We start from the raw sequence: 18909 nt of genomic DNA, 5'->3' as shown, positions 1-18909 counted from the left end.
ACAGAGTTTAACATATGGGTGAAGCTCATGTGAGTTGAGTTTGTGTGTGTTTTGTCTGTGTAGGTGTGTGTGAGACTCACGTGATGTGCGGTCCTTCTGTAGTCCTGCTGTGATCATGAAGTTGAAGAGTAGCCCAGGGGGAGGCAGCCCGCCTACGAACTCCCTAACTAGAGGAAACACTGACCCACTGGTTCTGTTCACACCGAAGACTGTAGCGTTATATACAGCACTGACCACCGAAAACGGTCCTTCACCTAACTCTACAGAGGGAGCAAGAGAGAGAGAGAGAGAGAGAGAGAGAGAGAGAGAGAGAGAGAGATAGGGGTGGAGGATATTCTCAATGTTGAGTGACTATATTAGGTAGCTCAGTTTGTATATGTGTATTTGTATTTTTGTGTGATTGAATGGTGTTCCTTTGTCAGTCATTTTGGTTAGCGTTCAAACAGACCTTGGTTGTAGTATTCACAATCATAGGCTGAAAGAAAAAACAAGTACAAACATTTAGAAACATACAACATCACATATGTACAGTATGTGATTGTACTGTGTCCATTCATAGCCAAGACATACTGTGTAGATCAAACAGGGATAGAGAGACCATGGTATTGTGTGTGTGTGTGTGTGTGTGTGTGCACGTGTATCTGTGGTCATTTGATAACAGATATAAATATTTTAGGGTCAGAGGGGGTACTCTATAGTTCTGTGTACTGGCATGTGTGTGAGTGTGCATGCGGGCGTGTAGGAGCATTGACTGACCCAGCACCTATGCTGACAGACAGAGAGAAAGTCAGAGGAACAGACACACATTGCGTGTGTATATGTGTCTGTACTCACGGCAGACAGAGGGGTTTCTCCAGACCACAGTGACACCGTTTTGACAGCAGGTGTGTGCATAGGCAGCAATGGACGTACACAGACACTCACAGTCTCCGCCTCGGTTACAGTTACACGTGTCTGTCAAGCAGTTCCTATAGAACCATGATACATCCACCTACACACACACAAAAACACACACACATGAAAACACACACACACAGGTCATATCTACCTGGGGGGTGAGTGAGGGTTTAGAGTGGGAGACAGGTCATTGGGGTTAGATGTGGGTTAGGAGTGTGTGTGAATAATGTAGGTAGGATTGAGTGACATGTTTGTGTGTGTTGAAGGGGAGTGAATAGGAGTGATGGGACATCAGAACAATGAGATATGGGTTAAACTCTGGAACACAGGGATCAAATCACATTTTATTTGTCACATGCTTCGTAAACAGGTGTAGACTAACAGTGAAATGCTTACTTATGGGCTCTTCCCAACTATGCAGAGACAAAATAGAAAAATAATAGAAAAATAATAACAAGAGGAAGAAATACACAATGAGGAACGTTATATACACGGGGTACCAGTACTGAGTTGATGTGCAGGGGAACAATGTAATTGAGGTAGATATGTACACATAGGTAGCAGTAAAGTGACTAGGCAACAGAATAGATAATAAACAGTTGCAGCAGCATATGTGATGAGTCAAAGAGTTAGTTCATAAAGGGTCAATGGAGATGGTCTGTGTTTATTTAGCATACTTATGGCTTGGGGGTAGAAGCTGTTCAAGGTCCTGTTGGTTCCAGACTTGCCGTGCGGTAGCAGAGAGAACAGTCTATGGGTGGCTGGAGTCATTGACAGTTTTTAGGGCCTTCCTCTGACACCACCTGGTATAGAGGTCCAGGATGGCAGGGTGCTCGACCCCAGTAATGTACTAGGCCATATGCACTGCACTCTGTAGCACCTTGTGGTCAGATGCCAAGCACTTACCATATGAAGAAGTGAATCAGCCGGTCAAGATGCTCTCGATGGTATAGCTCAGGGCCCATGCCAAATCTTTTCAGTCTCCTGAGGGGTAAGAGGCCATCTTGTGCTTTCTTCACGACTGTGTTGGTGTGTGTGGACCATATTAATTCTTTACTGACGTGAACAGCGAAGAGCTTGAAGCTCTCGACCCGTTGATGTGGGCATGCACGGCCCTCCGTTTTCTGTAGCCCACGATCAGCTTCTTTGTCTTGCTGCCGTTGAGGTTGTCACTGACCTCCTCCCTATAGGCTGTCTCATTGTCGTTGGTGATCAGGCCTACAATCATCGTGTCGTCAGCAAAACTTTTGATGGTTTTGGAGTCGTAGGTTGAGATGCAATCATGGTTGAACAGGGAGTACAGTACGGGACAAACACACACACACCCCTGAAAGCCCCCATATTGAAGGTCAGCATGGCGAATGTGTTGTTGCCTACCCTCACCATATGGGGGTGGCCTGTCAGGAAGTCCAGGATCCAATTGCAGAGGGAGGTGTTCAGTCCTAGGGTCATGAGCTTCAGTAGTGGTGAGTGGGTAAAATCAACGGGGAAGGAATGCCAGGAAAAAAAGCCATATTACAACCTATGTGTTGTCATAATTGCATTGTTTGTTCTATAACCTGTTAGTTCATATGCCTTGACACCGTGATTTATAGGTCTACAGCTGAGACAATAAGACACAGTGTCAGAATAAATTCAACCACATCTTTGTTTCATCTGTCCGATGAAGTCCACAACACATATGGCATGTCACAAACCCTTACATGACCTACAGCATGGCCAAGCAAATTAATGTTTCCCACATTTTCGGACTACTAAACAACTATTGATTTAGAACCATGGAGAGTTACCGCAAGTCGCAAAGAAAACAGGCGTTGCCTCCACTATTCCAGCACCATTTCAACATCTAATATAGTGACAACTAAAATGTACCAAAAACTATTTAGTCCAATCAACGTAAGCTAAATATGGTGTGGCTGTCCATGGTACTGATTTGTGTGTGTGTGTGTGTTTCTGTGTGTGTGTATACGTGCAAGTAGAAAAAACATGTTAACTCACCTTACTCGTAGAGAAACGCCAATGCCATTCTCCTATTTCCTGTTGCCTAAACGGTGTATGACTCTGTCATACACTCTTTTATTTTTGTGGTCCTTGGCTACCTGGATAAAATGCTTGCTCGCTTCCCTAACTTCCTTTCACGGGCAACGATGCGCCAGGCCAGCTAGTTAACATTAGCCTACATTACAGTGCATTCAGAAAGTATTCAGACCTCTTGACTTTTTCCACATTTTGTTACGTTAAAGCTTTGTTATAAAATTGATTAAATGGGGTTTTCCCCCTCATCAATCTACACACAATACCCCATAAGGACAAAGCTAAAACAGGTTTTTAGCAATGTTTGCAAATGTACATATTTACACAAGTATTCAGACACTTTAATCAGTACTCTGTTGAAGCAGCTTTGGCACCAATTGCAGCCTCAAGTCTTCTTGGGTATGATGCTACATGCTTGGCACACTTGTATTTGGGGAGTTTCTCCCATTCTTCTCTGCAGATCCTCTCAAGCTCTGTCAGGTTGGATGGGGACAGTCGCTGCACATCTATTTTCAGGTCTCTCCAGAGGAACTCTGGAGCTCTGTCAGGGAGACCATCAGGTTCTTGGCCACCTCCCTGACCAAGGCCCTTCTCCCCCGATTGCTCAGTTTGGCCGGGCAGCTAGCTCTTGGAAGAGTCTTGGTGGTTCCACAATTCTTCCATTTAAGAATGATGGAAGCCACTGTGTTCTTGTGGACCATCAATGCTGCAGAAATGTTTTGGTACCCTTCCCCAGATCTGTGCCATGACACAATCTTGTCTCAGAGCTCTACGTACAATTCCTTCGAACTCATGGCTTGGTTTTTGCTCTGACATGCACTGTCAACTGTGCGACCTTATATAGACAGGTGTGTGCCTTTCCAAATCATGTCCAATCAATTGAATTAACCATAGGTGGACTCCAAACAAGTTGTTGAAACATCTTAAGGATGACCAATGGAAACAGGATGTGCCTGAGCTCAATTTCGAGTCTCATAGTGAAGGGTCTGAAAACTTATGTAAATAAGGTATTTCGGATTTAAATGTTTTATACATTTGCAAACATTTCCAAAACCTGTTTTCGCTTTGTCATTATGGGGTATTGTGTGTAGATTGATGAGGACATTTTTTTTGTGTTAATTTTAGAATAAGGTTATAACGTAACAAAATGTGGAAAAAGTGAAGTGGTCTGAATACTTTCCGAATGCATTGTATGCTTGGATCAGAATCCCAATTATAATACTTGGCCAGTACGGAGAATAAAGTAAAACCACAAGTCCAAATCCCTATCTCCATCCATGCCTAATAAGGAAAGGGACGATTTTAAATATGCAACAATTCAAGTTTTCTGTCAATGACGTTTGTCTTCTGATGTGATTGATCTGAAACCAATCCAGTGAGACAGTTTTCTTTGGTGAGCCAGGACCAAGCTGAGCTTACTCAGTTTAGCTCAATGCTGATTGGCTATTATTTTACAATGTTTTTATCAAGGGACGCCAAATGCTCGCTGGCTTCCCTTGCATTCAAAGCTACGGGAGGCAACAATGTCATACGCTTTTTGACCAGACACCATAGATGGGCTACATATACAGAGACAGAGGGGTGGTGTTTCTTTCAATTGGATGCTTTCTCCAGTGAGACATTTAACCTCTTGCGAATTAAAGGAAATTTATGAAACACAGAAAGACAAAAGCTAAATTATTTGTATGTTTTTTTCTTGGTCATTTTTGGGGGGGAAGCCTGGCTTCCCTTGGCATCCATGGGACGCCATGCTGAGCATAGTAATGAGCTTGGAGGGCACTATTGTGTTGAACGCTGAGCTGTAGTCAATGAACAACATTCTCACATAGGTGTTCCTCTTGTCCAGGTGGGAGAGGGCAGTGTGGAGGGCAATTGAGATTGTGTCATCTGTGGAACTGTTGGGTGGTATGCGAATTGGAGTGGGTCGAGAGGGTCTGGAATGATGATGTTGATGTAAAACATGACCAGCCTTTCAAAGCATTTCATGGCTACACTCCTAGAAAAAAAACTAAAAGGGTTCCTAAAAGGGTTCTTCAGTAGTCCCCACAGGAGAACCCTTTGAGGAACACTTTTTTGTTCCAGGTAGAACCATTTTGGGTGGATGCGAAAGAAACGCATACCTGTTTAGACAAAGTGCTGGCTAGCGGAGTAGAACACTTAGAAAAGAAAAGGACAGGCGCACACTCTAGGAGCTCAGATGCAATAATTGAATAACCTAATAACCAACGTTTCAACAGACAAGCTGTCATCATCAGGGTATAATGGCAAACACTGTGGGTCACAGAAGGTTCTACATGGAACCCCAAAAGGTTCTACCTGGAACCAAAAAAAGGTTTTCCTATGGGGACAGCCAAAGAACCCTTTTGGAACCCTTTTTCAAAGAGTGTACAGATGTGAGTGCTACGGGGCGATAGTCATTTACACAGGTTAACTTGGTGTTCTTGGGCACAGGGTCTGCTTGAAACATGTACTGTAGGTAGTACAGACTGGGTCAGGGAACGTTTGAAAATGTCCGTGAAGGCACTTGCCAGCTGGTCAGTAGAAGCTCTGAGTAGTCTGGCCCCGGATGCGGGGCAATGTGAATGTTAACTTGTTTAACCTTTTCATGTGAGTTCCAAATATCTCGGTCCCCCTAGCATGAGTTGTCTTATGTGTGTGATGCCAGAATTAGTTCCAAAATGTAATTGTTATGCAACAGGACAGTTAACTCTTGCTGCCCTCAAATCAAGGCTCACTGCCTGCTAATTATAGGATATGTTTCAAGTTGTACATTTTACATGATTTTCAAAAAGTTTGAAATGATGTGCGTTCCGCCTCCTTGTTAATTCATATAGAAGTAGCCCATTTCACCGTGTCAGACAATTTACATTTGAGGCATGCTATGCTAATCTAAGGCGAGGATTAGCTAGATGAGCCGGATACATTTTTCTATTAAATGAGAGCCCAAGCACTCCCCTAAAGTTGTCTCAGGTCATATACAGATATTTGTGCATCTCCAGTCAGAACAGAACCTGCCCAAACTTTTTCCCCCTGGTGCATTTTCCGGCTGGCGCCCGCATTGCCTTTATCGTTGTTTTCCTTACTAATAATTACTATGTGCTTATATCCAAGATGGCGTAGCAGTAGGACGTATTGTCGTGTCGTGTCCCTTGTATATATCGTTTGTTTTCGTTTTTCGTTTTTTTTCTTCACATATCTTTAAAACTTTTTGCTGAACCTCAACTTCTTCTAAATACTCTCCTGCAACCCGCCTCACCCAACGTAGCTATTTTTCCTAAAGTATTTATATTTACTTCGGACCTGGAACCCCTCAACTGAAGCTAGCCAACGAACTACCAGCTTCAGCAAAACATTGCTAGCGGTCTTCAGCTAACCGGTCATCAGCTAACCTTTAGCTCGGAAAGCTCTCGCCAGTTCGAACAACGCGACTCTAACCAGAGCATAACGGACCTATTTATTATTTTATTTTATTTTTCATCCCCGGATTCCCATCGCAAACGGAACATTTTGAGCTCCTGGGCTACAATATCCAGACCCACGACCGGTCCATCGATGTCACTGCATGAAGAGGAATAAACAGATACCCCCATCGCGACGTCCCCAAAAGCTAACTCTCTAGCCCTTGCTATCTCCTTGCTTGCAAATTCGGCCTGCTAACTGCTAGCTTGTTTAGCCCGGTCCGCTAACTGCTACCGTGTTTAGCACCGTCTACTAACTGTTAGCTTGTTAGCACAGGCCTGCTAACCGTCTGAATCGCCGCGTCCCAAACACTCACTGAACCCATATTTACTTTCTATCCCTTCTCGATTTTTAATTTGTTTATACCTTCCGGTAACCTGCCTCACCCAATGTGATATGGAACCGCTATTATCTTTACATTTTTAGAACACACTCAAGAACCTCCAGAAGCTAACCAGCTAACTGGCTACAAGCTATTTGGTCATTGTTAGTTTTCTAACCTGGATAACACTCGCCAGTCCAGCTTCCCTGCCCCATCCACCGCTGCCCCTTGGACACTGATCACTTGGCTACATAGCTGATGCATGCTGGACTGTCCATTAATCACGGTAATCCATTCTGCTTGTTTATGTTTTATCTGTCGGCCCCAGCCGCACTTAGGCTCTGTGTGTAGTTAATCCGACCCTCTCTGCCTAATCAATCGCCATTCTACCTGCTGTTGTTGTGCTAGCTGATTAGCTGTTGTCTCACCCACTGTTTTAGCTAGCTCTCCCAATTCAACACCTGTGATTACTGTATGCCTCGCTGTATGTCTCTCTCAAATGTCAATATGCCTTGTATACTGTTGTGCAGGTTAGTTATCATTGTTTTAGTTTACAATGGAGCCCCTAGTTCCACTCTTTATACCCCTGTTACCTCCTTTGTCCCACCCCCCACACATGCGGTGACCTCACCCATTACAACCAGCATGTCCAGAGATACAACCTCTCTCATCATCACCCAGTGCCTGGGCTTACCTCCGCTGTACCCGCACCCCACCATACCCCTGTTTGCGCATTATGCCCTGAATATATTCTACCATGCCCAGAAACCTGCTCCTCTTATTCTCTGTCCCCAACGCCCTAGGCGACCAGTTTTGATAGCCTTCAGCCGCACCCTCATACTACTCCTTCTCTGTTCCGCGGGTGATGTGGAGGTAAACCCAGGCCCTGCATGTCCCCAGGCACCCTCATTTGTTGACTTCTGTGATCGAAAAAGCCTTGGTTTCATGCATGTCAACATCAGAAGCCTCCTCCCTAAGTTTGTCTTACTCACTGCTCTAGCACACTCTGCTAACCCTGATGTCCTTGCCGTGTCTGAATCCTGGCTCAGGAAGGCCACCAAAAATTCTGAGATTTCCATACCCAACTATAACATCTTCCGTCAAGATAGAACTGCCAAAGGAGGAGGAGTTGCAGTCTACTGCAGAGATAGCCTGCAAAGTAATGTCATACTTTCCAGGTCCATACCCAAACAGTTCGAACTACTAATTTTGAAAATTACTCTCTCCAGAAATAAGTCTCTCACTGTTGCCGCCTGCTACCGACCCCCCTCAGCTCCCAGCTGTGCCCTGGACACCATTTGTGAATTGATCGCCCCCCATCTAGCTTCAGAGTTTGTTCTGTTAGGTGACCTAAACTGGGATATGCTTAACACCCCGGCAGTCCTACAATCTAAGCTAGATGCCCTCAATCTCACTCAAATCATCAAGGAACCCACCAGGTACAACCCTAACTCTGTAAACAAGGGCACCCTCATTGACGTCATCCTGACCAACTGGCCCTCCAAATACACCTCCGCTGTCTTCAACCAGGATCTCAGCGATCACTGCCTCATTGCCTGTATCCGCTACGGAGCCGCAGTCAAACGACCACCCCTCATCACTGTCAAACGCTCCCTAAAACACTTCTGTGAGCAGGCCTTTCTAATCGACCTGGCCCGGGTATCCTGGAAGGACATTGACCTCATCCCGTCAGTTGAGGATGCCTGGTCTTTCTTTAAAAGTAACTTCCTCACCATTTTAGATAAGCATGCTCCGTTCAAAAAATGCAGAACTAAGAACAGATATAGCCCCTGGTTCACTCCAGACCTGACTGCCCTCGACCAGCACAAAAACATCCTGTGGCGGACTGCACTAACATCGAACAGTCCCCGCGATATGCAACTGTTCAGGGAAGTCAGGAACCAATACACACAGTCAGTCAGGAAAGCTAAAGCCAACTTCTTCAGGCAGAAGTTTGCATCCTGTAGCTCCAACTCCAAAAAGTTCTGGGACACTGTGAAGTCCATGGAGAACAAGAGCACCTCCTCCCAGCTGCCCACTGCACTGAGGCTAGGTAACACGGTCACCACCGATAAATCCATGATTATCGAAAACTTCAACAAGCATTTCTCAACGGCTGGCCATGCCTTCCGCCTGGCTACTCCAACCTCGTCCAACAGCTCCCCCCCCCCACCCGCAGCTACTCGCCCAAGCCTCTCCAGGTTCTCCTTTACCCAAATCCAGATAGCAGATGTTCTGAAAGAGCTGCAAAACCTGGACCCGTACAAATCAGCTGGGCTTGACAATCTGGACCCTCTATTCCTGAAACTATCCGCCGCCATTGTCGCAACCCCTATTACCAGCCTGTTCAACCTCTCTTTCATATCGTCTGAGATCCCCAAGGATTGGAAAGCTGCCGCAGTCATCCCCCTCTTCAAAGGGGGCGACACCCTGGACCCAAACTGTTACAGACCAATATCCATCCTGCCCTGCCTACCTAAGGTCTTCGAAAGCCAAGTCAACAAACAGATCACTGACCATCTTGAATCCCACCGTACCTTCTCCGCTGTGCAATCTGGTTTCCGAGCCGGTCACGGGTGTACCTCAGCCACGCTCAAGGTACTAAACGATATCATAACCGCCATCGATAAAAGACAGTACTGTGCAGCCGTCTTCATAGACCTTGCCAAGGCTTTCGACTCTGTCAATCACCGTATTCTTATTGGCAGACTCAGTAGCCTCGGTTTTTCGGATGACTGCCTTGCCTGGTTCACCAATTACTTTGCAGACAGAGTTCAGTGTGTCAAATCGGAGGGCATGCTGTCCGGTCCTCTGGCAGTCTCTATGGGGGTGCCACAGGGTTCAATTCTCGGGCCGACTCTTTTCTCTGTATATATCAATGATGTTTCTCATGCTGCGGGCGATTCCCTGATCCACCTCTACGCAGACGACACCATTCTATATACTTCCGGCCCGTCCTTGGACACTGTGCTATCTAACCTCCAAATGAGCTTCAATGCCATACAGCACTCCTTCCGTGGCCTCCAACTGCTCTTAAACGCTAGTAAAACCAAATGCATGCTTTTCAACCGTTCGCTGCCTGCACCCGCACGCCTGACCAGCATCACCACCCTGGATGGTTCCGACCTTGAATATGTGGACATCTATAAGTACCTAGGTGTCTGGCTAGACTCTAAACTCTCCTTCCAGACCCATATCAAACATCTCCAATCGAAAATCAAATCAAGAGTCGGCTTTCTATTCCTCAACAAAGCCTCCTTCACTCACGCCGCCAAACTTACCCTAGTAAAACTGACTATCCTACCGATCCTCGACTTCGGCGATGTCATCTACAAAATTGCTTCCAACACTCTACTCAGCAAACTGGATGCAGTTTATCACAGTGCCATCCGTTTTGTCACTAAAGCACCTTATACCACCCACCACTGCGACTTGTATGCTCTAGTCGGCTGGCCCTCGCTACATATTCGTCGCCAGACCCACTGGCTCCAGGTCATCTACAAGTCCATGCTAGGTAAAGCTCCGCCTTATCTCAGTTCACTGGTTACGATGGCAACACCCATCCGTAGCACGCGCTCCAGCAGGTGTATCTCACTGATCATCCCTAAAGCCAACACCTCATTTGGCCGCCTTTCGTTCCAGTTCTCTGCTGCCTGTGATTGGAACGAATTGCAAAAATCGCTGAAGTTGGAGACTTTTATCTCCCTCACCAACTTCAAACATCTGCTATCTGAGCAGCTAACCAATCGCTGCAGCTGTACATAGTCTATTGGTAAATAGCCCACCCATTTTCACCTACCTCATCCCCATACTGTTTTTATTTATTTATTTTTCTGCTCTTTTGCACACCAATATCTCTACCTTTACATAACCATCTGATCATTTATCACTCTAGTGTTAATCTGCATAATTGTAATTATTTGCCTACCTTCTCATGCCTTTTGCACACAATGTATATATAGACTCCCCTTTTTTCTACTGTGTTATTGACTTGTTAATTGTTTACTCCATGTGTAACTCTGTGTTGTCTGTTCACACTGCTATGCCTTATCTTGGCCAGGTCGCAGTTGCAAATGAGAACTTGTTCTCAACTAGCCTACCTGGTTAAATAAAGGTGAAATAAAAATTTTTAAAAAAAAAATCAAAGTACATTCCTTATTACCTCATCATAATACAGTTTCTGTGTATTGTGTTATGTAATTTCTACTGTAGCACACCTTATTTATGTATGGAGTATAATGTATTCTGTGTGTATTCCTTTACCGTGCACCCTTGAGGTACTGATTTCATAAACTTTATGGTGTTATAGGAGAATTGTGCTTATGTAAACTCAGAAAAAAAAGAAACATCCCTTTTTTAGAACCTTGTCTTTCAAAGATATTTCATAAAAATGCAAATAACTTCACAGATCACAGACACTGTTTCCCATGCTTTCCCAACAATTAATGAACATGCACCTCTGGAACGGTCGTTAAAACACTAACAGCTTACAGACGGTAGGCAATTAAGGTCACAGATATGAAGACTTAGGACACTAAAGAGGCCTTTCTACTGACTCTGAAAAACACCAAAAGAAAGATGCCCAGGGTCCCTGCTCATCTGCGTGAACGTGCCGCAGGCATGCTGCAAGGAGCCATGAGGACTGCAGATATGGCCAGGGCAATAAACTGCAATGTCCGTACTGTGAGACACCTAAGACAGCGCTACAGGGAGACAAGACGGAGAGCGGATCGTCCTCACCATGTCAGACCACGTGTAACAACACCTGCACAGGATCGGTACATCCAAACATCACACCTGCGGGACAGGTACAGGATGGCAACAACATCTGCCCGAGTTACACCAGGAACGCACAATCCCTCCATCAGTGCTCAGACTGTCTGCAGTAGGCTGAGAGAGGCTGGACTGAGGGCTTGTAGGCCGGTTGTAAGGCATGTCCTCACCAGACATCACCGGCAACAACATCGCCTATGGGCACAAACCCACCGTCACTGGACCAGACAGGACTGGCAAAAGGTGCTCTTCACTGACGAGTCACAGGTTTGTCTCACCAGGAGTGATGGTCGGATTTGTGTTTATCGTTGAAGGAATGACCGTTACACCGAGGCCTGTACTCTGGAGAGGGATCGATTTGGAGGTGGAGGGTCCGTCATGGTCTGGGACGGTGTGTCACAGCATCATCGGACTGAGCTTGTTTTCATTGCAGGCAATCTCAACGCTGTGCGCTACAGGGAACACATCTTCCTCCCTCATGTGGTACCCTTCCTGCAGGCTCATCCTGACATGACCCTCCAGCAGGACAATGCCACCAGCCATACTGCTCATACTGTGCGTGATTTCCTGCAAGACAGGAATGTCAGTGTTCTGCCATGGCCAGCGAAGAGCCCGGATCTCAATCCCATTGAGCACATCTGGGACCTGTTGGATCGGAGGATGAGGGCTTGGGCCATTCACCCCAGAAATGTCCGGGAACCCGCAGGTGCCTTGGTGGAAGAGTGGGGTGACATCTCACAGCAAAATCTGGTACAGTCCATTAGGAGGAGATGCACTGCAGTACTTAATGCAGCTGATGGCCACACTAGATACAGACTGTTACTTTTGATTTTGACCCCCCCCTTTGTTCAGGGACACATTATTCAATTTCTGTTAGTCACATGTCTGTGGAACTTGTTCAGTTTATGTCTCAGTTGTTGAATCTTGTTATGTTCATACAAATATTTACACGTTAAGTTTGCTGAAAATAAACGTTAAAGTTTATAAAGTTTCTTTTTTTTGCTGAGTTTAGTTACCTTTTCTATTAGTTATGTAAAACAATGCTAACGCTAATGGAGTCAAATAAGTTTTAAACCTTTAAAGCTGCCCTGGCCTTATCATGACCATTGCATTGGCCTGTGTATTCATTTTGCCTGCATAGCTCTGCCTTACCCTGCTCCCTAGTGGAGCCCTTGTGGAGCTCTTCAGTTATTAAGTTACTTAATTGTAACAAGGATCTATTGCTATATCCTGATAATTTATTATAATTACCAATAATTCCTCTTCATTCTGTACTTTCAGAAACCACACACACAGTATTAAACATAACATGCCAAAATCATAACTTGAACTGGACATCTTTCTTGCCGAAGTTTGAGGACAGCTTTTGTATGCTCGCAACAAGTTGTTTGGACATGGAGTAGGGAGGATGAGGGAGTGGGGAGGTGGGTGAGATATTGTCAATTTAATTGCATAATGGAACTGTATTTGATTTGTATGTGAACTGTATGTCCAATTACAAAAATCTTGTTCAGTAATCATTTAGTTTGTTAGCCATTGAGGACAGCAGTACCGATCAGATGGAAAAATATATACCAATTGGTGGTTTTCCTAGTGCATGCCACAAAGCTGTTCATCATGTCCGCCATATCCACTGCCCCCATTTTGCGATTATAGTCAAGCACACAGTCTGGTTTGATCTTTCTCTCTCCCATCAGGTTCCCTGTGGCTCTCTTCTCCTGTAGGTCCAAGGCATAGCGATTGGTCTCCTCCACTATATCTCCACCACTTCCTCTTTCAGAAATAGCTTGAAGCACTCTGCCTCAGAGGGAGATGGCAAGGGACTTTGCACTCCAGACTGGAACTCGTCAAAGCAAACAGCAGGGCCAAACGGGGTGAAATGGATGGCGGCCTTCCAGCTACCGCAGACCCTTCGTACTTCACCCACTGTTGGTCTGCCTCCATCACCACCAGCATCTTCAGAGGGACCTGGGACTTTGTCGGTTGGAAAGGGTTCCTCAGATTCTGAGTTCTCAATGGCCACAAGGCTGGGGGCAGCTCCTCAGTGTCACTGTCAGAATCTGATTCCTCACTGTCATACTCAGAATCATTGTCAGAATTTACAAATATCTCCAGAATTTCCTCATTTGTGAGTTGTCTCATTTTGAAAGACATTGCTAATGCTACAGCTTAGCCCACTAGCTACATACATAAACAACAACACTAATTGGCTCCAAGTGAGTGTCAGGGGAGATGTGATTGGCTGCCGTTGTGTTGATACTGATGATTAGTCTCCACAGATGGTTTGTTTATATTAGGTTAGGAGAACTAACACAGCAGGTTAGGTGAATTAACGTAGGCTTATAATTAGCTATTATTGCCCCTGACACAACGTGTCATGTATTGTCATGTTGTGTCCTGTTCCTGTTCTTTCTCTTCACCCTGTCTCCCTCTGCTGGTCGTATTAGGTTACCTTTTCTCCCCCGCTTTCCCCCAGCTGTTCCTTGTCTCCTCCTAACTACCTCGTCACCCCTTTTCCCACCTGTTCCCTTTTTCCCTCTGATTAGTCCTCTATATCTCTCTCTGTTTTTGTTCCTGTCCTTGTCGGATTCTTGTTTGTGTGTCTCATGCCTGAACCAGACTATCATCGTGTTTGCTGCAACCTTGTCCTGTCCTGTCGGAATCTACCTGTCCATCTGAGCCCACGTGTGTTCATCATTAAAGAAACTCTGTTTGTTAATTCGCTTTTGGGTCCTCATTCACGCACCTGACAGAAGAATCCGACCAAGAATGGACCCAGCGACTTCGGATCCTCTCCACTCAGCCGTCGAGATCCAGGGAGCGATGCTAGGCAGACACGAGCAGGAATTGTCTGCTGCTCGACATGCCGTTGAGACCCTGGCCACCCAAGTCTCCAACCTCACAGAACAGGTTCACCATCTCCGCCTCGATCCACCGGCCACTTCCAGGGCTTTCGAATCTCCGGAGCCCAGAATCAATAACCCGCCGTGTTACTCTGGGGAGCCCACTGAATGCCGCTCGTTCCTCACCCAGTGTGATATTGTGTTTTCTCTCCAGCCCAACACTTACGCCAGGAGCACTGCTCGTGTCGCCTACGTCATATCTCTCCTTACTGGACGGGCTCGTGAGTGGGGCACGGCAATCTGGGAGGCAAGGGCTGAGTGTACTAACCAGTATCAGGACTTTAAGGAGGAGATGATACGGGTTTTTGATCGATCTGTTTTTGGGGAGGAGGCTTCCAGGGCCCTGTCTTCCCTATGTCAAGGTAATCGATCCATAACAGACTACTCTATTGAGTTTCGCACTCTTGCTGCCTCCAGTGGCTGGAACGAGCCGGCTTTGCTCGCTTGTTTTCTGGAGGGTCTCCGCGCAGAGGTAAAGGATGAGATTCTCTCCCGGGAGGTTCCTTCCAGCGTGGATTCCTTGATTGAACTCGCCATTCGCATTGAGCGACGGGTTGATCTTCGTCACCGAGCTCGTGGAAAGGAGCTCGCGTTCTCCGTTGCCCCCCTCTCCGCATCACTACCATCTTCCTCTGCCGGCTCGGGAGCTGAGCCTATGCAGCTGGGAGGTATCCGCATCTCGACTAAGGAGAGGGAACGGAGAATCACCAACCGCCTCTGTCTCTATTGCGGTTCTGCTGGTCATTTTGTCACTTCATGTCCAGTAAAAGCCAGAGCTCATCAGTAAGCGGAGGGCTACTGGTGAGCGCTACTACTCCTGTCTCTCCTTCAAGATCCTGCACTACCTTGTCGGTCCATCTACGCTGGACCGGTTCGTCAGCTTCCTGCAGTGCCTTAATAGACTCTGGGGCGGAGGGCTGTTTTATGGACGAGACCTGGGCTCGGGAACATGACATTCCTCTCAGACAGTTAAGGGAGCCCACGGCCTTGTTCGCCCTGGATGGTAGTCCTCTCCCCAGGATTCAGCGTGAGACGCTACCTTTAACCCTCACTGTTTCTGGTAATCATAGCGAAACCATTTCTTTTTTAATTTTTCGTTCACCTTTTACACCTGTTGTTTTGGGCCATCCCTGGCTAGTTTGTCATAATCCTTCCATTAATTGGTCTAGTAATTCTATCCTCTCCTGGAACGTCTCTTGTCATGTGAAATGTTTAATGTCTGCTATCCCTCCTGTTTCCTCTGTCTCTTCTTCACAGGAGGAGCCTGGTGATTTGACAGGGGTGCCGGAGGAATATCACGATCTGCGCACGGTGTTCAGTCGGTCCAGGGCCACCTCTCTTCCTCCACACCGGTCGTATGATTGTAGTATTGATCTCCTTCCGGGAACCACTCCTCCCCGGGGTAGACTATACTCTCTGTCGGCTCCCGAACGTAAGGCTCTCGAAGATTATTTGTCTGTAGCTCTTGACGCCGGTACCATAGTCCCCTCCTCCTCTCCCGCCGGAGCGGGGTTTTTTTTTGTCAAGAAGAAGGACGGGTCTCTGCGCCCCTGCATAGATTATCGAGGGCTGAATGACATAACAGTGAAGAATCGTTATCCGCTTCCTCTTATGTCTTCAGCCTTCGAGATCCTGCAGGGAGCCAGGTTTTTCACTAAGTTGGACCTTCGTAACGCTTACCATCTCGTGCGCATCAGGGAGGGGGACGAGTGGAAGACGGCGTTTAACACTCCGTTAGGGCACTTTGAATACCGGGTTCTTCCTTTCGGCCTCGCTAACGCTCCCGCTGTCTTTCAGGCATTAGTCAATGATGTCCTGAGAGACATGCTGAACATCTTTGTTTTCGTTTACCTTGACGATATCCTGATTTTTTCACCGTCACTCCAGATTCATGTTCAGCACGTTCGACGTGTCCTCCAGCGCCTTTTAGAGAATTGTCTTTTTGTGAAGGCTGAGAAGTGCACTTTTCATGCCTCCTCCGTCACATTTCTCGGTTCTGTTATTTCCGCTGAAGGCATTAAGATGGATCCCGCTAAGGTCCAAGCTGTCATTGATTGGCCCGTCCCTAAGTCACGCGTCGAGCTGCAGCGCTTTCTCGGCTTCGCGAACTTCTATCGTCGTTTCATCCGTAATTTCGGTCAGGTGGCAGCTCCTCTCACAGCCCTTACTTCTGTCAAGACGTGCTTTAAGTGGTCCGTTTCCGCCCAGGGAGCTTTTGATCTCCTCAAGAATCGTTTTACATCCGCTCCTATCCTTGTTACACCTGACGTCTCTAGACAGTTCGTTGTCGAGGTTGACGCGTCAGAGGTGGGCGTGGGAGCCATTCTTTCTCAGCGCTCCCTCTCTGACGACAAGGTCCACCCATGCGCGTATTTTTCTCATCGCCTGTCGCCGTCGGAACGTAACTATGATGTGGGAAACCGCGAACTGCTCGCCATCCGGTTAGCCCTAGGCGAATGGCGACAGTGGTTGGAGGGGGCGACCGTTCCTTTTGTCGTTTGGACTGACCATAGGAACCTTGAGTACATCCGTTCTGCCAAACGACTTAATGCGCGTCAGGCGCGTTGGGCGCTGTTTTTCGCTCGTTTCGAGTTCGTGATTTCTTATCGCCCGGGCTCTAAGAACACCAAGCCTGATGCTTTATCTCGTCTCTTCAGTTCTTCAGTAGCCTCCACTGACCCCGAGGGGATTCTCCCTGAGGGGCGTGTTGTCGGGTTGACTGTCTGGGGAATTGAGAGGCAGGTAAAGCAAGCGCTCACTCACACTCCGTCGCCGCGCGCTTGTCCTAGGAACCTTCTTTTCGTTCCCGTTCCTACTCGTCTGGCCGTTCTTCAGTGGGCTCACTCTGCCAAGTTAGCCGGCCACCCTGGCGTTCGGGGTACGCTTGCTTCCATTCGCCAGCGTTTTTGGTGGCCCACCCGGGAGCATGACACGCGTCGTTTCGTGGCTGCTTGTTCGGTCTGCGCGCAGACTAAGTCCGGTAACTCCCCTCCTGCCGGTCGTCTCAGGCCGCTTCCCATTCCCTCTCGACCGTGGTCTCACATCGCCTTAGATTTTGTCACCGGACTGCCTTCGTCAGCGGGGAAGACTGTTATTCTTACGGTTGTCGATAGGTTCTCTAAGGCGGCTCATTTCATTCCCCTTGCTAAGCTTCCTTCTGCTAAAGAGACGGCACAAATCATCATCGAGAATGTTTTCAGAATTCATGGCCTTCCGTCAGACGTCGTCTCGGACAGAGGCCCGCAATTCACGTCTCAATTTTGGAGGGAGTTTTGCCGTTTGATTGGGGCTTCCGTCAGTCTCTCTTCCGGCTTTCACCCCCCAGTCTAACGGTCAAGCAGAACGGGCCAATCAGACTATTGGTCGCATCTTACGCAGTCTTTCTTTTCGCAACCCTGCGTCTTGGTCAGAACAGCTCCCCTGGGCAGAATACGCCCACAACTCGCTTCCTTCGTCTGCGACCGGGCTATCTCCTTTTCAGAGTAGCCTCGGGTACCAGCCTCCGCTGTTCTCATCTCAGTTCGCCGAGTCCAGCGTCCCCTCCGCTCAGGCTTTTGTCCAACGTTGCGAGCTCACCTGGAAGAGGGTCAGGTCTGCACTTTGCCGTTATAGGACGCAGACTGTGAGGGCTGCTAATAAGCGTAGAACTAAGAGTCCTAGATATTGTCGCGGTCAGAGAGTTTGGCTCTCCACTCAGAACCTTCCCCTTAAGACGGCTTCTCGCAAGTTGACCCCGCGGTTCATTGGTCCGTTCCGTATTTCTCGGGTCATTAATCCTGTCGCAGTTCGACTTCTTCTTCCGCGATACCTTCGTCGCGTCCATCCGGTCTTCCATGTCTCCTGTATCAAGCCCGTTCTTCGCGCCCCCGCTCGTCTTCCCCCCCCCCCCCCATCCTTGTCGAGGGCGCACCCATCTACAGGGTCCGTAGGATTTTGGACATGCGTCCTCGGGGCCGTGGTCACCAGTACCTCGTAGATTGGGAGGGGTACGGTCCTGAGGAGAGGAGTTGGGTTCCCTCTCGGGACGTGCTGGACCGTGCGCTGATCGAGGATTTCCTCCGTTGCCGCCAGGTTTCCTCCTCGAGTGCGCCAGGAGGCGCTCGGTGAGTGGGGGGGTACTGTCATGTATTGTCATGTTGTGTCCTGTTCCTGTTCTTTCTCTTCACCCTGTCTCCCTCTGCTGGTCGTATTAGGTTACCTTTTCTCCCCCGCTTTCCCCCAGCTGTTCCTTGTCTCCTCCTAACTACCTCGTCACCCCTTTTCCCACCTGTTCCCTTTTTCCCTCTGATTAGTCCTCTATATCTCTCTCTGTTTTTGTTCCTGTCCTTGTCGGATTCTTGTTTGTGTGTCTCATGCCTGAACCAGACTATCATCGTGTTTGCTGCAACCTTGTCCTGTCCTGTCGGAATCTACCTGTCCATCTGAGCCCACGTGTGTTCATCATTAAAGAAACTCTGTTTGTTAATTCGCTTTTGGGTCCTCATTCACGCACCTGACACAACGACCAGATAGAGCTGTTGA

General features: G+C 47.5%; 1 protein-coding gene across 1 annotated transcript in view; it reads right to left on the bottom strand.

Moving 5' to 3' along the window:
• Positions 1–18909, bottom strand: part of LOC110532237 (otogelin-like protein) — a 70756-nt gene that overhangs the window by 14204 nt on the left and 37643 nt on the right. Inside the window, exons 29-31 of the mRNA XM_090229993.1 lie at positions 835–991; positions 449–475; positions 81–260 (exon numbers count right to left, since the gene is read on the bottom strand). Coding sequence (XP_090086119.1) covers positions 81–260; positions 449–475; positions 835–991 — 364 coding nt within the window. The remainder of the gene's footprint in view (positions 1–80; positions 261–448; positions 476–834; positions 992–18909) is intronic.

Source organism: Oncorhynchus mykiss, chromosome 1 (assembly GCF_057628025.1).
Source record: "Oncorhynchus mykiss isolate SJ-2025 chromosome 1, ASM5762802v1, whole genome shotgun sequence".
NCBI lineage: Eukaryota > Metazoa > Chordata > Actinopteri > Salmoniformes > Salmonidae > Oncorhynchus > Oncorhynchus mykiss.
This window is presented reverse-complemented; position numbering and strand designations above follow the sequence as displayed.